Source organism: Quercus lobata, chromosome 3 (genome assembly GCF_001633185.2).
Source record: "Quercus lobata isolate SW786 chromosome 3, ValleyOak3.0 Primary Assembly, whole genome shotgun sequence".
In the NCBI taxonomy this organism is placed as follows: domain Eukaryota; kingdom Viridiplantae; phylum Streptophyta; class Magnoliopsida; order Fagales; family Fagaceae; genus Quercus; species Quercus lobata.
Genome location: NC_044906.1, coordinates 67956401 through 67974719, shown reverse-complemented (window position 1 = coordinate 67974719; position 18319 = coordinate 67956401). Strand labels below are relative to the sequence as shown.

Here is an 18319-nt window from a genome sequence, read left to right as displayed (position 1 = left end):
ATAAAATAAAATTAGAGAGAAGTACAAAACTAGATTTTCTTTCCAAATGAGTATCCTGCCCCAATAATCTATTTCAGGATATTGAGTGCTTATGCAAAATCTGAAAAGCTTTACGAAACGGTATAATCAAATCAATTTGCTATATTTGTGTGCCCTGTTCTCCCCATTCTTCTCACCGATTCCTTAATGATTTTTGGGATTTTAAGATCCCAATTATAATTTGAACTTCTTTTTTTAGGCCATGTGGCAGTCCACAAGCATCCTAGGTGGTATAAAAGTAATTTTTTATTTTGATCATTATCCCTGTTAGTTTTTCATTCATCACTTAATGATATAAACTATTTTTGACATAATACCAAAAGATTAAGGACTAAATTTACACATTTAAAACATTAGGGACCAAATTGACACAGTGTAAATATTAACATGGACCAAAGTAGTAGAGTTTTCCTTACATAATACAAGACTTTGGGCAAAGGGAGATCACAAATCACAAAGCCAAAAGCAAAGCTATGTAAGTACTCCAAGAAAGAGCATCCTTCACTCAAACAAACATTTTAAACAAGCAACTGAATCCGTATATCTCCTGCCACTGTACAATGAAGCAAACGAAGATTTAATAAATTTTTTGCTATTTTTGCATATTGAACACTAGTCGATAATCCAATTAAAATAATAAAGAAAAAGTAAAATAAAAAACCCTGTAAGTGGAAAATCCTTTTTTTTTTTTTTTCCTGAGAAAATAATCAAAATATTTTAGTTCCAAAGATGATATTTTAGATTTTTTTCAACGTTAGTTGTCCAAGCAAAGAATGAGACCTTCTGAAGCACCTTATCGCCTAGATGCTTTTCAAAGGAAAATTACCCTTCTAAACATCAAAAAAAGAAGTCAAGATCAGACATCAAACTTCCCTAATTTAGAAAGTTTCCAAAACTTGCAATACCTCCCATGTCTAGAAGACTAGAAGTTAGATTACAAGTTAAAGAAATTAATCACAAATTCCTAGTCCATATCATGTCTTCACCACCCAATTAGGATGTTGTGTAAGCATTCTTGTCTACTGTCAATTGAAAACATTTTAGGAAATACTTTTAAACAAGAGTCCACATACTATGTTTGGCTCTTTTGAAAACAGAGCGTATTCTATTTTCATTTTCTGTTTTCTGTGGAACTCACTAGTGAAAACTTATTTGAGTTTGATTTTTTTTTTTTTTTGGTTCTTTTTTTCATTTTCAATACCCAAAAAAAAGGAAAAAAAGAAAAGAAAAAAGTGAGAATGAAAACAGAATATGAAAGCAACTTTTTGGCATTTTCATTTTTAGCAAACTATGTTGGGTGGCATTTTTGTAAAATAACTGAAAATTGTGGAAAATGGTTACGAGCATATCAATGAAAATTGTAGCTCTTTTTCATATTTAAGAATCAAGACCTAAATAGGGTACCTAGTGCTTTTGGTTCTCAAATTCAGAAAATAGATATAAAAAATGGAAATCAAAACAAAATATGAGTTCTTGGAGAAAGTCCCAAATAGGGTACCTAGTGTTTTTGTTATATTTTACACACACACAAATAGATACAACAGTAGTCTTTCACAAATTCTTTGGTAGTTATAGTTCATCTCAAACCCCATCTTGACTGGGAAAGTAGAGTGTATAACATTGCCATTCTAATCATTGCTGTGTAAATGGCCGGAATTATACATTGTGTGGAGGAGACCCAGTCCCTTGCCTGAAATTCACAAGCAGAAGCATGCGTGCTTGGAGGTCAAAATGCTTGAATCCAAGCTGCATTTTACCTGAAAGGTGATGTTGGCCTTGTAGCACTAGTAGCAGATGAGTCAAGGATTGCAGGTAGCTTCTCTTTTTTATAGGCAAAAACACCTATGCAAAGGCCTCAGAAAGTCCCACCAAACAGGCTCAGATATTTCTCTTTCTTCTTCTTCTTCCTCAATCGCTTGCACTTGGCTTTCAACTACACAATCAGATTGAGAGGTGTGATCTTCCTCTTCCAGACAGCTGAAAAACTTTGATAGCTTTTCTGAAATAGATAGTTGGCTTTCGTCTAATGATTCTTCATCTCCTTCATAATCATCATCACCTTCAAAAACCAAATAAATCCCAGACCTTTTCAACTTAAGCCCTTTAATCATTGGTGGGTCATGCTCTATAACATTGATCTCATAACCATCTTTCAACTTAGAAACTATCGGATGACAATCTGGAAACCGACATAAGTACAGATGATCCTCATGCGTCTTTGGAACTCCCTTTAATTCCAGCATTGTAGTGAATAAAGGTTTATTCATTTTGACAAGATTTGCTTTTATACCTGCTATTATAGGGAGTTGATCTCTTAACTCATCCGGTATTTGGAGATCGAGAGAGACAACAACACATATTATCACACCTTTGATCTCACGGTTTTTGTGTTCTGAAAATCTAACCCCCTCTCGAGAAAACCAATCTGGAATCTTGGTTCCAGGCATGCTAAGAGTGCGTATGTTCCTCAAACAAATCTGCAAGTAGATATTTTCCCAAGAAATATGACTATTTCATTTTTTTCAGGGGGAGTGGAATTTAGTCACTGTTACGTTACACTACAAATAGGATTAGGATTATTTTGCTTGCATTACAAATAAGTCCTAATACTTTGAACCCGGTCTAGAATATATAATAGAATTAGGACCAAACTAGAATTGGACCTTTGATATCTATAACAATGGATATATAGGTTATGACAACAGCTGTGGCGGCTTTGGTGAGTATTAGTTAGTTGATGGCTGCTTTTATCTATTTACTAGTCATAGACTTGCACAATGCACGGAAATGTTTGATAATTTGTTTTTTTTTAAGTGAAAAATAAAAATAGTAGATGAAACTTGTAAGTGTTATTCTCAAACTATTCTTAAGATGATGTGATAATTTTATAACAAAGTATAGTTCATACAATATATTTTTAGCTATCTATATTTGTTATTTGAAAGTATTTTAAATTTAGTAGTTTTTTTTTTTTTAAAGGAAACATAATGCACTTGATATTCAATTATTATATAAGATTAGATATTTTGTAAATGATGTAATGTATAATAAGAGTTTGTTTCTAGTGCTTCTTACAAACCATTCATCCTTTATACGTATTGAATGGCTTAAAAAGGAAACAGATATAAGAAAATCTATTATTTATATTAGAAAAAAAAATACAAGACTTTAATAACATAAAAAAAAATGTAATTTTATTAGTAACCTACAAACATTATGCTGAGAAGGTGAAATAATTGTAAATGAAGTAGCTCTTGTTTTTACATAAACTTCTTATCCCAAAGTATCATTGAAGTAGACACTAAAGTAGACCATATGAACTGAAGTAGATTGAAGTGACCAAATTGAACTGAATGGACATAAATGGACCGGTTGGATCAAAATTAATGGAATAGACCAAAATGGATTGAGTGGACGAAAGTGGACCGAAATGCAACATTAATGTAGCTTAATAGGAGTGTGACAACAATAAATAGTTAAATACTTAACTTTTAGATATTGTATTGATTTAGTGTTTTTGATGGAGTATGGGTGTGGCTATCTTTTGGCAAAGAGAGAAGATGGTTTTTGGTTGACAATGGTGGGTGGCAAGTGACAACTATAGCGACATTGCTTTGGTGATTTTTTAACAAATTTTTTTTTTATTGATATCTTATTTAGAAGAATTTTTCTAAATTATTTAAAAATAAGGAAAAGATCAAAACTATTGTTTTACCACGTTGAACACAATTTTCAAGATTACTGATTGAAATTGACCTTTGAGAATCAAATTGAAAACAGGCAAAATTAGGAATTATAATATGTATTTTAATAAATACATTTTATAAGAGGATCATTAAAAACACAACTTTTAGAATATGAATTCTAACTCAAATACCTCTCTTTGTAAGAATAAGGTTTAGGATAAGGTTGTGCGTTCAAGACCCTTGGGTGAGTGTGTGTAAATCCTAGTTCATGTCAACGAGAGAGAGAGAGAGAGAGAGAGAGAGAGAGAGAGAGAGAGAGAGAGAGAGAGAGAGAACCTTAGACAGTCTTCTTTTAACCATAGAAGAGCATGCTTTGCAGCCACACATGTGTAACCTTGTCAATGACTGCAAGCATTCGAGGCCCGGAATATCCACCACCTTCTCACAGTTTGCAAGGTTCAGCTCCTGTAATCTTTCCAAGTTGGAAAGATCGGACACACTTTCCAATGCAGTACAGTTAGCAACATTCACCTCCTCCAAGTTTGAGGGAAGTGGAGGGAGAGACTTGAGCTCTTTGCAGTCGGGCAATAAAAGCTTTTTAAGATTGAAAAGGCCCGACAAGCTAGACGGAAGGCTGAAAAAATTATTGTAGCCTAGATTTAAACTTTCCAATGATGACAACTTTGCAAAATCATTAGGAATCTTCCCACATAGTTTCCAAGCACGAGCATTCAATTCTACTAGCGAGCATAGATTGGAGAAAGACGTAGGAAATTCAATAGAATTAGGCATGCCGTTTCCAGATAACTCAATGTAAGGCTTCTTAGCCATTTTTAGTATCATTAAACTTGAGAGCATCCCAAAGCTTTCAGGTAAGTCTGTTACAGCAGTTTCTTCCATCCACAAATGGTGCAAGGACTTCAAATTTCCTATTGAAGAAGGAAGCTTACAGAGTTGTGTACACTTGTTCAATCTTAATATATTAAGATTTTCCAGCATTCCTATGGATTCCGGCAATTCAGAAATATTGGCACCGACAAAGTTCAAAGTAGTAAGAGCCAACATGCTTCCAATTGATTCTGGTAAAAATCTAAGATCTTTACAATTCCTAATCTCAAGCTTCCTTAGCATTTTCAAGGCACCTACCTGATCCGGCAGATGTGTGATTGGCGTTCTATCTAACTGAAGTTCAACCATAGAAGCTAGTCCTTCAATTGAATCAGGCAATTTGCTCAGATCCTTACAGTTTCCAACTGATAACTCCTTTAAATATGACAATGAACCAATAGAAATAGGCAGTTCTTTGATTGCACTACCATTAAGTAGAAGTTGTGTCAACGATATGAGACTGCCAACAGAATCAGGAATGGCAGTAAGTGATCCACACCACATTAAACTTAATATCTCAAGGTTTGACAAAGATCCAACCGAATCAGGTATTTCTTCTATAGCAGAATTATTAAGAGAGAGTTCTTTCAGGGAAGACAACTTTCCAGTGCAGTTGGGTAGTCTTCTTAAGAGTTGGCAATGATTTAGATCAATCTTTTCAAGTTTTGTAAGGCGGAAAATGGACTCTGGTAACTTTGCTATAGCAGTGTTATCAACAAGAAGTTCTTTAAGAGATTTCATGCTTCCTATGTTCATTGGTAACTCTTTCAATTTTGAGCAGTCAGAGAGAACAAGGATTTCAAGATTTTGTAGCCCAGAGATATCAGTTGGAAATTTGATTAGGTTAGAACATTCTCTCAAGTTCAAATGAAGTAATGTACTCATGTTCCCAAGTGATTCATGAATCTTAGTCAGTTTCTTGCAACCCACAAGAATAAGCTTTTCCAGGGCATGGTTCCCAGATAAATCAGGAATAGCAGCTAAATTGTAGCAACGGCTGAGATTCATAACCATCAAGTTCTCAGCTACCTGACAAACAAGAGATTTTACTGTTAAAAAAAGAGAATTATGAAGAACTGCTAAAAAAAAAGGGGGGGGGGGGGGTGTGGTTGGGAAGCAGAACACACACAAAAACACATCAGCCAAGTTCATTAAAATCTCATTATTACAGTCACATCCAAATTGTGGACCGTACCTTGCTAGTACACGAACCCCATACTTTTTCAATTCCGCTTCTTGAGAGATCAAGGACAGCAAGTTCCCGAGGAAAAAATTCAGAAGGAAGAGTTTTCAGAGGACATTCTTTCCATTGTAGCCACTTTAGTCCAGCTGGAAGATATTTATACTTCCCTTCCAATCTCACATGGTTGATTTGAAGAAGTCTTAGATTAACCATTGATTCAAAGGACTTAGTGTGAAGTACTACCTTTCTCTCATTCTCCGCATTATCCTGAAGAAATTTCTTGCACCATTCTTTCATGTATGTTAATGCAGAGGTTAAATTGGGCCTTCTTTGAAGGTTTTCCCTAGAAATTCTCTCACCACTTGGATCCTGAACAATGGGCCTCCCTTCGAAGTCTAGGACAATTCCTTCTATACATCTTGTTCCCTATTGTCAATCATGTATAAAATAGTTAAAAAATTGGAATGTAGCCAAGTGAAACAGAGACAATAAACAAACAGTTATCAAGTTAAAACTGTACGATTACAATGGACATAAGAATATTATCCATTCCTTGGGAACTTGGAACATCTAAGGAATGGGGTCAAACTGTCAGATTCAGATTTTGTTTTGAATAATTTTTTGGCAGTAAAATATGGAACTGATGGAATTTGATTCAACCATCTCTTCTTGTCAATTTTCAAACTCAGAAATAATTAGCCACTCTCTCTCTATCTGTGTGTGTGTGTGTTTTGTAAGTAGAGGAAACAACAATATGAACATGCTTGTGTGGTAGGCCATTTAAGGGCTAATCAGGTTCGACAAATTGTTTGGTTTCCTGTCAATTGAACTACAGATATGATATATCTTAGCCTTTAATTCATGAAATATTAGGAATAATTTCATTGTGGAAAGAAATAGAAGTCTAGAAGATCCTAAGTCCTCTAGTTTGTGAAGACAATAGAAGTCTAGAAGATCCTAATCCTTCCTATTCTTATATGGTATAGACTGAAGATGTTAGCTTGAACATTTTTTATCATCTCTACCCTGAGAGTGAGAAGGGAATTTGAAGATAAACTAGTGCATGAAGCAACAAGTGGAGCACAAACATCAGTATTCCATTTTTCCCATGAGGATTATACATAGCTATATGATGCATGCAGTGAAATATGTCAGTATATTTCTATATTTGCTAATTGCCATTGAGGATTATACATAGCAATATGATGCATTTAGTGAAACATATGAGTACTTTCTATATTTGCCTTTTGGAAAAGTTTTCAACTTGCAATTCAACAGAAAAGGAATAGGGAAAAAAAAAGAAAAAGACGAGGTATCTCACTATTAGTCATACCTTCTCACCCTTTAAGACACTCATGATTTCATCACGATCCCACAGTCTACTTCGCATACCAGGATCTACAGGACTTTCATCTAGAACAATTTGTCTTCCCATGTCTCTAATCTGATCGTGCATCCACAAAGAATTGTCCTCAAAAATCTTAATGAGTGATCTTGCTCTGAGCACTGTAACTGCTATCTCAGCCCTAAAACCACAACCTTTCAATGCATCAAGTATATCCTCTCTCTTAATTTCCATTTTAATGAATAAACATGCAATGTCAAGGAATATGCGCTGTTCTTGTACATCTAACCCATCATAGCTTATCTTCAACACATCCTGAAGATTGCGTGGACGAATCCTTTTCAACTTTTGCAGGGCATCTTTCCATTCCTCTATTCTCCACCTTTCAAACAAAAAAGAACCAAATACTTCCAGGGCCAATGGTAGACCTCCTGTAAGAGAGACCATTTGCTTGGATAGATTCATAAATCTTTCTGTGGGTTTCTCTCTTCTTAGCGCATGGTGGCTAAAAAGTTGTAGTGCCTCAGTGAAGGCCAACTCTCTGACCTCATAAAACCCATTCACAAGATGATCAGGTAAAACATCTCTGTTTCTTGTGGTAATAATAATTCTACTTCCTTCAGAAAACCAATCTCTTCTCCCAATTAGCACTTCAAGCTGTCTTACATTGTGAATATCATCCATAATAATAAGAACTCGCTTCTCATAAACTTCGTCTTTGATTGCAGAGATACCAGAACTAACCTCATACACAGGAGGCTTACCAGGAGAAATATGATTGATAAGTTTGTTTTGAAGGTACACTAAATCTTCATCTTCAGAATTTTCTCTATCATTTTTCATGAAAACGAGGTACTGAAAGCTACCAACAAGTTTATTGTGAAGAGCTTTCGCAAGTGTGGTCTTACCAACCCCACCCACCCCATATAATCCCAAAACTTGAACGCCATTGGATCTAACATCTAACAAGCTCATCAATTCTTCAATGCGAGACTCGAGTCCAACTGTGTAAGGAGCCACATTCAGTGGAGTACTATTTAGTTCTTCCAACACCCTTTTGACTAAACGTTGAATCAACTTTGCTTGTTCCTCATTACTGCCAATAAACATAAATGAGTCCATAGGAAACAAACTAGAAGGCTGATACTAATAACAAAATACATCTACAGTCAAATGGTAGAGATAAACATAGATAAAGTGTATCGAGTGCCCATGATAAAGTGCTTCAAACTCTAGGCACTTCTGAGAGATGATCGATGTTCAACTATGAAGAATATATGGGAAACAAATATATTGTGACCGTGGCAGCTCCAGAAAATTTTTTCAGGTGGCTATCAGGAAACTCAAATTATTCAAAATTTAATAAAAAAGAACGCATAAATATTGACATAAAAAAAAAAAAAACCTCGCAACGACTTGAAATATATAAAGTTTTACAATTTCCTATATAATTTTTCATGTCCATGATAGCTTCAAAATTTTACCTACAAAATTTTCATAACAAGCACAAATGTCTTAGGAATTTTTGTTGTGTATGTAGCATTACTCTATAATGATGAAAATTCAACTGAACTATAATTATTTTTTGCTGCATTATTATTGTTCTGTGCATAACATTACTCTGTTAAGAAGGATTTTTCTTAAAACTTAAATTTTGTTATATCCATAACATTGTTCTATCAACAATTCAACTCAACTCAAATATTTGTTGTTGCATTAGACCACAGCCCACTACTTTAGTTGATAAAGTGTATAAACACGAAGAGAAAGTCTAGGGATACACCCAACTCTACACTCAAATCTACAACATGCTTAGGTGTAAACTTGTGATTATTGAACTCAAAGTTTTTTTTATTTAAATTCTTGTGTGGTTCCCTTGTGTTAGTGTTGAAATCCAATAAAAAAAATGACATCCAAGTTGTGAAATTAAGTGCGAGTTTAGGTGTGGTTGCAGGCGTTGTGACCAAGTAAACAACATATATATATATATATATATATATATATGTCAAAAATCTCATGTTGGAGATCATGAAGTTGTGCCATGTGACGCATTTTTTGAAATTCTCTTTATTTAAACTTTTACTTTAACAAAGTTTGTATTTATAGCGAAGTATTAGTTTATTGAATTAACCAATAGAGTAAATGCATATATTAATTACCAATAGTTGTGCATTAATTATTTATATTAAATGAATTTATATGAGTATTTTTATAAACTCTATATAAGAAATAATTTTCAGTCGGAATAATAATAAATTTTGAATATGACATTCTTTTTCATGTTTAGTTGCTTTGACAATAATTGACACACCCATAAAAAATTAACTTTGTAAATTCTTTGTAATTAATTTTGTAATTAAATGTGTGTGTGTGTGTGGAACTAACATTGTAATATTTATTCTTAGTAATTAGAAAGATTACTAATAGAATAAATATGTTTATTTTGTTATATTAATTATTTTATGCATTATGAAATTTTAATATCATTTTTCTAAGATTTATATGAGAAACAGTTGATTTTTTTTAATGTGAGAAATAATTTATTTAAAATATGGTATATTTACACAAATTTAGTTGTTTTAAAAAAAATTGAAACAAGTCCAAAAAAAGGAAAAATAAAATAAATTTAGTAACACATAGTTAAGAATGTTAAAAAAAAAAAAAAAAAAAGCTGAAGGATATTTGCATTTTTTTAGTAGGCATGAAACAAGCTTATCTCTATTAGCCACTATATCAAGTAATTTTCAATTTGTAAATACACGCATATATAGTATGATCAAATTACTACATTACTCTTAAGTGTTTTTCTATTTTGTCTATAAAATAACTAAAGATTACAAATTTTATATGAAAAATTATATATATATATATATATATATACATATATAGTTGGGGGTGGGGATTTAAATCTTGGTTGTCTCTATTATAAACATTATGAGGTGTCAATTAATTAACCTACAATATTTTTGGCAAAAAAATTGAAATATTTGAAAAAATTAATAATAAATTGCACCGCACATCGTTTAGAACTCAGCTAAACTTACCACTAGCCCATGCACTAAACAACAATTCTAAACACCGTAAATTACTATCCACTTGTGAGCATTTCACAGCAGCAATAGCTAGAAGCTTAGGAGACATTTGATTGACACAATTTTTGCAACAGGTGAGAAGGTCTCTATATAATCAAAACTTTTTTTTTTTGAGTGAATCATTTAGCAACCAAACGAACCTTGAACCTCTCAATAGAGCTATCAGACTTGTGTTTAATCTTATAAACCCACTTGCAACCAATAGGTTTTTTATAAGAAGGAAGAGGTTGAGAGACCATCTATTGTTGGCCCATAAAACTGCAATTTCAACAGCCAACAGCTTGAGTATAAGACTTAGGTTCCACATGAGAGAAAATCATATTGCAAAAACTCTTGTGACTAGGGGAAAGTTTGTCATAAGAAAGAATTGAAGAGATGTGGAGGAGAGAGAGCAGGGGATGGAGCAATGGAAACCTGATTGAATTGATAAGATTTCAGGTATGAGGGTTTATGAATATTTCTAATGGACCTCCTAAGAGGTGGATTAAGAGGTTCAGGTGGTTCAGGTGTAGCAAGTGTAGGTGGTGCAGCAGGTTCAGAAGGTGTAGCAGGTGCAGATGGAGCATCTGATGCAGGTGGGGCTTGTGTTATAGGTGAGACATCTAAAATATAGGTGGAATAGATTGAGATGGAGGAATAGATTGAGTAGTTTGAGTATGTGGAATAGAATCAGAAAAGTAGGCTGACTAGTAGATGTTGGTACAACATTAGAAGTAATTGGTGTGGAAGATACAGGATTTAAAGAGAGCGGTATGGCTGGAGAGTAATCTTGAAAAGAAAAGGTAGATGTAGGTATAGGAATGGAATGAGGAAGACGAGGTTGAGTAGAGTCTTCAAAAGGTGAAAATTAAGGGGGAAATGGAAATATTTGTTCATAGAAGTTGACATTGAAATAGAAATGGGTTTAGTTTTTAAATGAAGAACTTTGTACCTTTAATATTGTAAGGATACCCTAGAAAGATACAAGGACTAGCCCTTGGTTCAAATTCAGGTCTGTTAACTGCTATGGTAGAGGTATAGCATAGACAGCCAGAGAGTCTAAGGTAATTGTAAGGAGGGTTTTGAAAAATATTTTCATAGGGTGTTTGTGATTGAATAACGACCTGCAAGTATTATTTACTAAAATAATTTTAACTTCAGTTTCAGTCTGTTCAATCTGTGAGGGAGATAATTGAATATTGATTACTAAGATACCAATTTGAAGCAAATATTAAGTTGGCAGAGGGATATTATTTTATTTTGTTCTTTGTTAAATTTTTTGGGCTATTTTGTGTTATTGTTGTTTGGGCCTTTGGGTTGATTTGTAATGGCCAATTTTTTAGTTTAACCCATATAAAATGTATAGCATTATCCTAAAATATTATTTCACTTTATTTGGGATTGTGAATATAAAACCTTAAGTGAATCCTGTAATTAAGACAAAGACTATCAGATAACTTAAAATGTAAAAGCGAGCAAGAAGCACTAGAGACATGCATCACATTCAATCTTAGTTGAGTTGATATAAATATTGAGATATTTGACTGGTTCAAAGTTTTATTATATTCAATGTTTCCATTGCATGATTCTATGTAAACCCCATAGAGGGTAAAATCATAATGTCCTGTACATCATATCCACGGCTACAATGAATATCATTGAGAGTTCAGAGGAGCCAGTTTCTAGTTTCTGTTAATAATAAAATGCACCTCATAGGACTTACTTTATTTTAAGATCAACTCAACACATATAAATTAGATTAACAAAGAGTTCAAATTCTATTAAAAAATTTATCTTGTAAAATGGGGTTGCCCCTATTGACAAAGAGACGAGAGAGAGTCAATTGGGAAGAAAAAGAAAGAAGACAGTAAAGGAGAACATGCAGATATTATATTTCAGTAGATGCTTAAATGATTAAAAAAATATAAAGCTAAAACGTCTGCTAATTTAAATAAACAAAGAACTAAAGATGGATTAAAGAATTGCAAGGTGCACATGCAGAGATATCACGCTAAAGAAGCTGCCTGTCAATTAACAATTTTCAAAGACTCCGTACGATTATCATCTTAAAGCCAATTGCCACATTTCACTCCTCTGCCCCACTAAACAATTCGAAGTTACTAAATCTTTCAAAGTTACTTAATCTTCAACTCAAGAACACAATTAAACCCTTCTCCAGTTCAATCAACAATCTCAAATAAAATAAGAACCAAAAGAAAATGTAAGAGAGAGAGAGAGAGAGAGAGAGAGAGAGAGAAATTTGTGATATGTATTTTGTTGTTTGGTTTTCGGATGAGCTGATTTATATTGTTGTTTGGTTTTTGAAAATTTAAGTCAATGTGTGCAAAAATATTTAAGTTAAATTACTAATATATATGTATGTGTATATATATACACACTTATTTTTTTTTTTTATTATTATTTTTTTTTCGAGTTGAACTGGTGAGAAACATGTGGAGTTGCCCCTGCTTAGGCAAGAACTAAAGCTATTGTGACTAGATCCTCTCTGAAGAAGCTTGGGATGATTTAGTTAATATTAAGAGGAAAGAGATTAATGCATGAATGAGAATGAGTGAATCCATTCAAGTTAAAGTAATGAAAAAGGTAGAGGATGACCAAAAATTAATAGATATAATAAAAAATGACATGTCAATTAGGAAGTAACCTAGGGAATGACAAAAAAGAATACATGTGACCAACTTTGACTAGTTTATTAAGCATCTATAATTAATCCCAAAAATTTAGGATTAAGGCTTGGTTGTTATTGTATTAATAAAAAAAAACTCACAATAACTAAGAGCTTGGTACTCAACTAGTACTGAATGTATTTCCAATAGATCTAGGTAGTTGTGTGTATGGGTTGGGTTGAGAGGTTTTTTCAATTTGACCCATCATGGTCGGGTTGAAAAGAATCCAATCCACTAGGATCGGATTGGACCCATGCGTTGGACAAATTTTGTTTTTTAATTGAACATTAATACAACACCAACACAAATAAGGACAATATATAACCTAATAAACCTTAGTATAGTATCAATCCAACACAAACTATTTTATTAACGCTTCAAAGTTTGAACCAATACAAATAACAACAAATTTATATTAATACTTAATAGTGCATCAAACCAGCACAAATAATCAAAATGAATGAAATTTCATTTTATTTGTAAGATATTAAATAGTTTTATCTCAACTCGGTTGAGAAACAAAATAAACACGAACAAGTTTTATTATTCTATTGTTAGTAGGTTATTATATAGTTCTATCCCAACTCAATTGATAAATAAAAGAATAAATAAAAAAAATAAAATAATATATATTTTTAAATATATATTAAATATAGTTGGGGTAGGCAAATTTGTGAGTCTACTAATCCACACCCAATCCGACTCATAGTAAAAAAGATTTTGATAATCCAACTTCCAACCTAACCCACCAACCAACTCTTAAAAACCAACCCAAATTGTCAAGTTGAGTTGTATTAAGTTGGTTTTAGCTAACTGGCGAATTGGTTGCACACTCTTAGCTAGATTCAGGGTTCAAACTACTCCAGCTCCCCTCCCCAAACTATAATTATTATTTAAAAAAAAAAAATACAGTAAAGGAGAAGGTGCAGATATTATATTTCAGTAGTTGCTTAAAAAGTCCGCTAATTTAAATAAAGAAAGAATTGCAAGGTGCAGAGACATACACGCCGAAAAAGCTGCCTACTAATTAACATATCTCAAAGACTCCGCAAAAACCATTATCTTAAATCCATTTGCCACATTTCACGGAACAATTCGAAGCTAATCTTCAACTCAATAACACAATTAAGCCCTAACACAACGTCTCCAAATCAATCAACAATCTAAAAAAAGAAAAAGAAAAAAAAGAACCAAATGTAATAATTCGAACATAAGGGATTCAATAGGTTTTGGTATTATTAGTTGTTTCCACTGTTAAAAAAAATCATGATAATTATTAGTTGGTATTATTATTCGTTAGAGCATATCTCTTCAAAAGGACACAAATCACAAAAACAAAAATAAAAAAGCACATAATTGTGAATAATATACATACATATTAACACACACATACCTGTCTATGTCTTTGTCTTTGAAAACAAGACCAGCTTTTCCACCAGCTGTTTCCATGGCTTTCCTCCACTTCATTAACTTTTCCTTCTCAGTTCCCTTCTCTTCATGCTCCCTAAAATGTTTTCCAAAGAAGGGTCCTCTTTGTTTTCGAACATCCGAGGGGTCAACTTGGTAGAACACAGGGAGTATGAGCCTCTTACACTCGCATATCTTGGAAAGCTCCTCGAGACACCACGACGACGACGCGTAGTTTTGGGAGATGATGACGATGGAAGCCGCAGACTCCTCGATCGCGTCGAGTAGAGTCGGCGCTATCTCGTCCCCGCGGCGTAACCCATCTTCGTCGCGAAAAGCTCGAATGCCCTTGTTGTGGAGCGAGGTGTAGAGGTTGTTTATGAAGGGGTCGCGTGTGTCTTCGCCTCTGAAGCTTAAGAACACGTGCCATCGGAGCCTGGAAACTTCGGAACTGGAAATGGCGTCGTCGTCGTTCTGATCCTCCATAGTTAATTCACTGCATGTGCAGTGTTCTTGACTTTTTGACGCAGCGTGCTTCGTATATGGTGCGAAAAGTTAAAAGGACTTCGAAGCGTGCTTCATGTATGGTTAGAAGGACTGGGTTTTTTGCCAATATTAATCCATTTGCTGCTTATTTTACCTAAAGTAGGTACGTAAGGAATCATTAATTCATTATTACAACTGGTTTTCCACTTTCATATATATATATATATAAAGCTAGGGACCTCATCAAAAAATTTAAAAAAGGGCTAGGAACGGGGGATATGTGAGCGCTGCATAAGATGAGGCGCAAAAAACTCTCTTTTCACACTCAAAAGTCAAATCCACAATTAATTTGCTTATGTATCAACTTGTGGTTGATGTATACGATGACAAAACATGTTCAAGTATTTGTAGTGAACTTATGTGAAAGTATGGGAATAAGTGTTTGTAGGCAGACTTATTGTGTTAGCATATGCATAGTACAGTATTGTTACAGTTATCTATGCAAATTCTAATTTACAAAGAACAACCAACGGTTTAGAGCATTCTCATCAAGCTTCCTATATGCTATAAATCCTATTTTTAGCAGCTGAACCCCAAAAAACACTCTCCATCAAAACTGGTAAATGCTATAAAATTTACAATCTTGCTACAGTGCACTCTCATTTTTGAGAGCGCATTGTAGTTGTATTGTAAAATAAAAAAAATGGTTTTTTATTCACCCAACCCAACGGCTCTTTCTCATTTCTCACTCTTTCCTCTCTCACTTCTTTCATCTCTGTTCTCTGTTCTTTGTTCTCTCTCCTCTCTCCGTGGTTCATGGTTTGTTGTGCTCGCCACCGATCTCTGCTCGTCGCTGGTCTTTGCACGTCGCTGATCTCTGCTCATCGCCGGTCTATGCTTGTCGCCGATCTCTTTGCTTTCAGTCACTCAATCTCTCTACTCTTTGGCCACAACGTTGCCAGGTCGCTGCTGCCTCCGATTTGCCCTCCCACTCGCCCTCATCGGTTCAGATTTATGATTATCTCTCTCTCACGCCTTGGGTTTCGATTTGCAAGTAGTGGGTTTGTACAGGGGTTTTGATTTGGGCATATTTTGGTGGGGTTGTGATTTGGTTTTGGGTGGTGGGTTTGTGATTTGGTTTTGGATGGGTATGGTTTATGGTGGGCCGGTGGTGGTGGGTTTGTTGGTGGCGGCGATGGTGGAGGTCTTTTTTTTTTTTTTTCCTGCTGTGGTTGGTGGTGGTGAATGGACGTGGTGGTTGTGGGTGGATGTGGTAGTGTGGCACTAGCGGTGCTGTGAGAAAGAGAGAGACAGAGGAGAGAGGAAAAATAAAAAATTATTGAAAAATAATAAAGAAACAATATTTAAATGAAATGGTAAAAAAAATAGAAGTTTTGATATAGGTTGTATTGTAAAGTGGTGTGTTATATGTTATAAAATTGGGTTTTGAGATGGTAAATGCTAAATTTTTTAGAATCGTTGATGTGAATGCTCTTATATTGGTCCAATTCCTTCTATTTCTACTTTCTCTTTTTAACCCTTTCCCTGCTTTATTTTATTTTATCTGTTAAAACTAGGTTTATGTGATTAATTTAATTAATTGACTTGCAATAGTTTTCCCAAATTTTCTAATACTCAGCCTACTCTCCATTAATTTACTTGGCCCATCCATTGCTTCTAATGCTTTCATCAATTCCTTGTCCATTTGATGCTCCTCCAACAAAGGTTGTCATTCACGTGATGAAGCATTGATGTTTTGGCAAGCCAATCATCCACTTTTCTAGCGGGAAGAGACAATTTTACTTTTTTTTTTTTTGGCGGGGGGTTTAAAAAGGTTTTGTACTTGTACAATTGTTGCATCTTCATTGCTAACTTACTATTTAGCTAACAACAAAGGTAGGTTTCTCTTTGGTGAATAGGCTTCAGCGCTCTAGCTCTAGCTTATTTCCCACTGTAGAATAGCTTGTCCCTTCTTTTTTTGAACGTGTCTGTAGTCTCCTTGGGATAACACGGTTATTCCTTGGCTAGTGGGGTATTTTTTCAAGGGTTTTGGGAAACAGGAGTCAGTATTCTCTGTCAGGATTGCTGCCAACTTCATGGATGACTTAACGCAATCGTGGAACCGGTTTACTCTTTCAGAGAGGGAGGGACCTGGGTGCTGCCTTACCAATGCGGATAGCAATGAGGAATTCTCTATTGCAGCAAAATTCCTCACTAAAAGAGCTCTCAGAGTTGATGTTTTAGCTCGGACTTTTACTCCGTTATGGAGAGCGTGAAATGGCTTCAAGATTCAGAATATCGGTGACCATAAAATTCTATTTACCTTCGACAATAAGGATGACGTAGACAGAATCCTATCAAGTGAACCATGGAGCTTCGATAAACACTTGGTGGTCTTGCAACGATACGATGATGAGAGGCCCATCCACGAACTCAAGTTTGAAAAGACAACTTTTTGGGTTCAAATTCATGGCCTTCCACCTAGGTACATGACGTTAGAGGCAGCATAAAAAATTTGTGAGGTTGTGGGAGATGTTCTTAAGCCAGTGGTGCCCAATGTTTGCGATGGTGGTAGCTTTATGCGAGTCCAAGTTTCAGTGGATATATCACTGCCTTTATGTCGAGGTCGCCTTATCTCTCTGAACAATAAGAAACAGGTTTGGGTTTCGTTCAAATACGAAAGGTTACTGAATCTGTGTTACTGGTGTGGATGGCTTACCCATGATGATAGGGATTGTGACCGCTGGATTGAGAGCGAAGGGACGTTACGCAATGCCCAAAAGGAGTTCAGGTCGGAGCTTAGGGCACCTCCATTCATGCTTTCTAAGAAAAACGTCCTAAAGGTTCCTGGATTTTATGCGGGGAAGAAAACCAATGGTAGGGAAGGTCAGAAACAAGGTGGTGACCATCCAACTCAGTCACAGTCTACTGAAAAAACCAACATGTCGAACCATTCGAAGCTTCCACTGGAGAGTTGCACTGATCCTGATAGTCACTTTTCGGTGCGTTACGTTACTGAGAATAACATTCAAAGTGAGTTATCAGCCCCCATGATGACAGCGCAATCCGTGGATGGTAACGTTAGTAAGGTCTTTACTCAGAATGAGGTAACGGGTGCTGTGCAATCAGGGAAGGCCGCAATTATTGGAGAGTTGAATATTGTAAATTTGGTGGTTGATGAGGGAATAAATGCTCCAGCAGTATCAAAAACTCAATTAAAGAAATTTGATGAGGAATTTACGAGGCTTAATGAACCGGACTTGAACCAATCACGTTCCCTTGGGTCACGTTCACGTGCTGCAGTAAGTGAGGTAGCTGATTTGGAGGCTAAGGCAAGTAGTAAATCATGTGACAGGCAATGCTCCATTAGGGTTTCTGATCATTCTACACAGCTACGAGTCCTTCCTACCTAGGCATGCAGAAACAGGGGGCCTGAGAGACCAAAGGAAGCCACGGGTAAACAAAAAATTCTGAACCAGAACAAGTCAGATAAGAAACGTACCTTAGAAGAATTTTCTGACCTACCA

At 34.9% G+C, this 18319-nt stretch overlaps 1 protein-coding gene across 1 annotated transcript; it reads right to left on the bottom strand.

The window, feature by feature from the left end:
- Nucleotides 1-1520: 1520 nt before the first annotated feature.
- Nucleotides 1521-14797, bottom strand: LOC115982574 (disease resistance protein TAO1-like). The gene is made up of 6 exons (XM_031105201.1): nt 14283-14797; nt 7130-8218; nt 6156-6222; nt 5809-6086; nt 4062-5642; nt 1521-2516 (listed from the first exon to the last, which is right to left on the bottom strand). The coding sequence occupies exons 1-6, from the start codon at nt 14790-14792 to the stop codon at nt 1866-1868; spliced, it is 4176 nt and encodes a 1391-aa protein (XP_030961061.1). The 5' UTR covers nt 14793-14797; the 3' UTR covers nt 1521-1865.
- Between the last annotated feature and the right edge of the window lie 3522 nt (nt 14798-18319).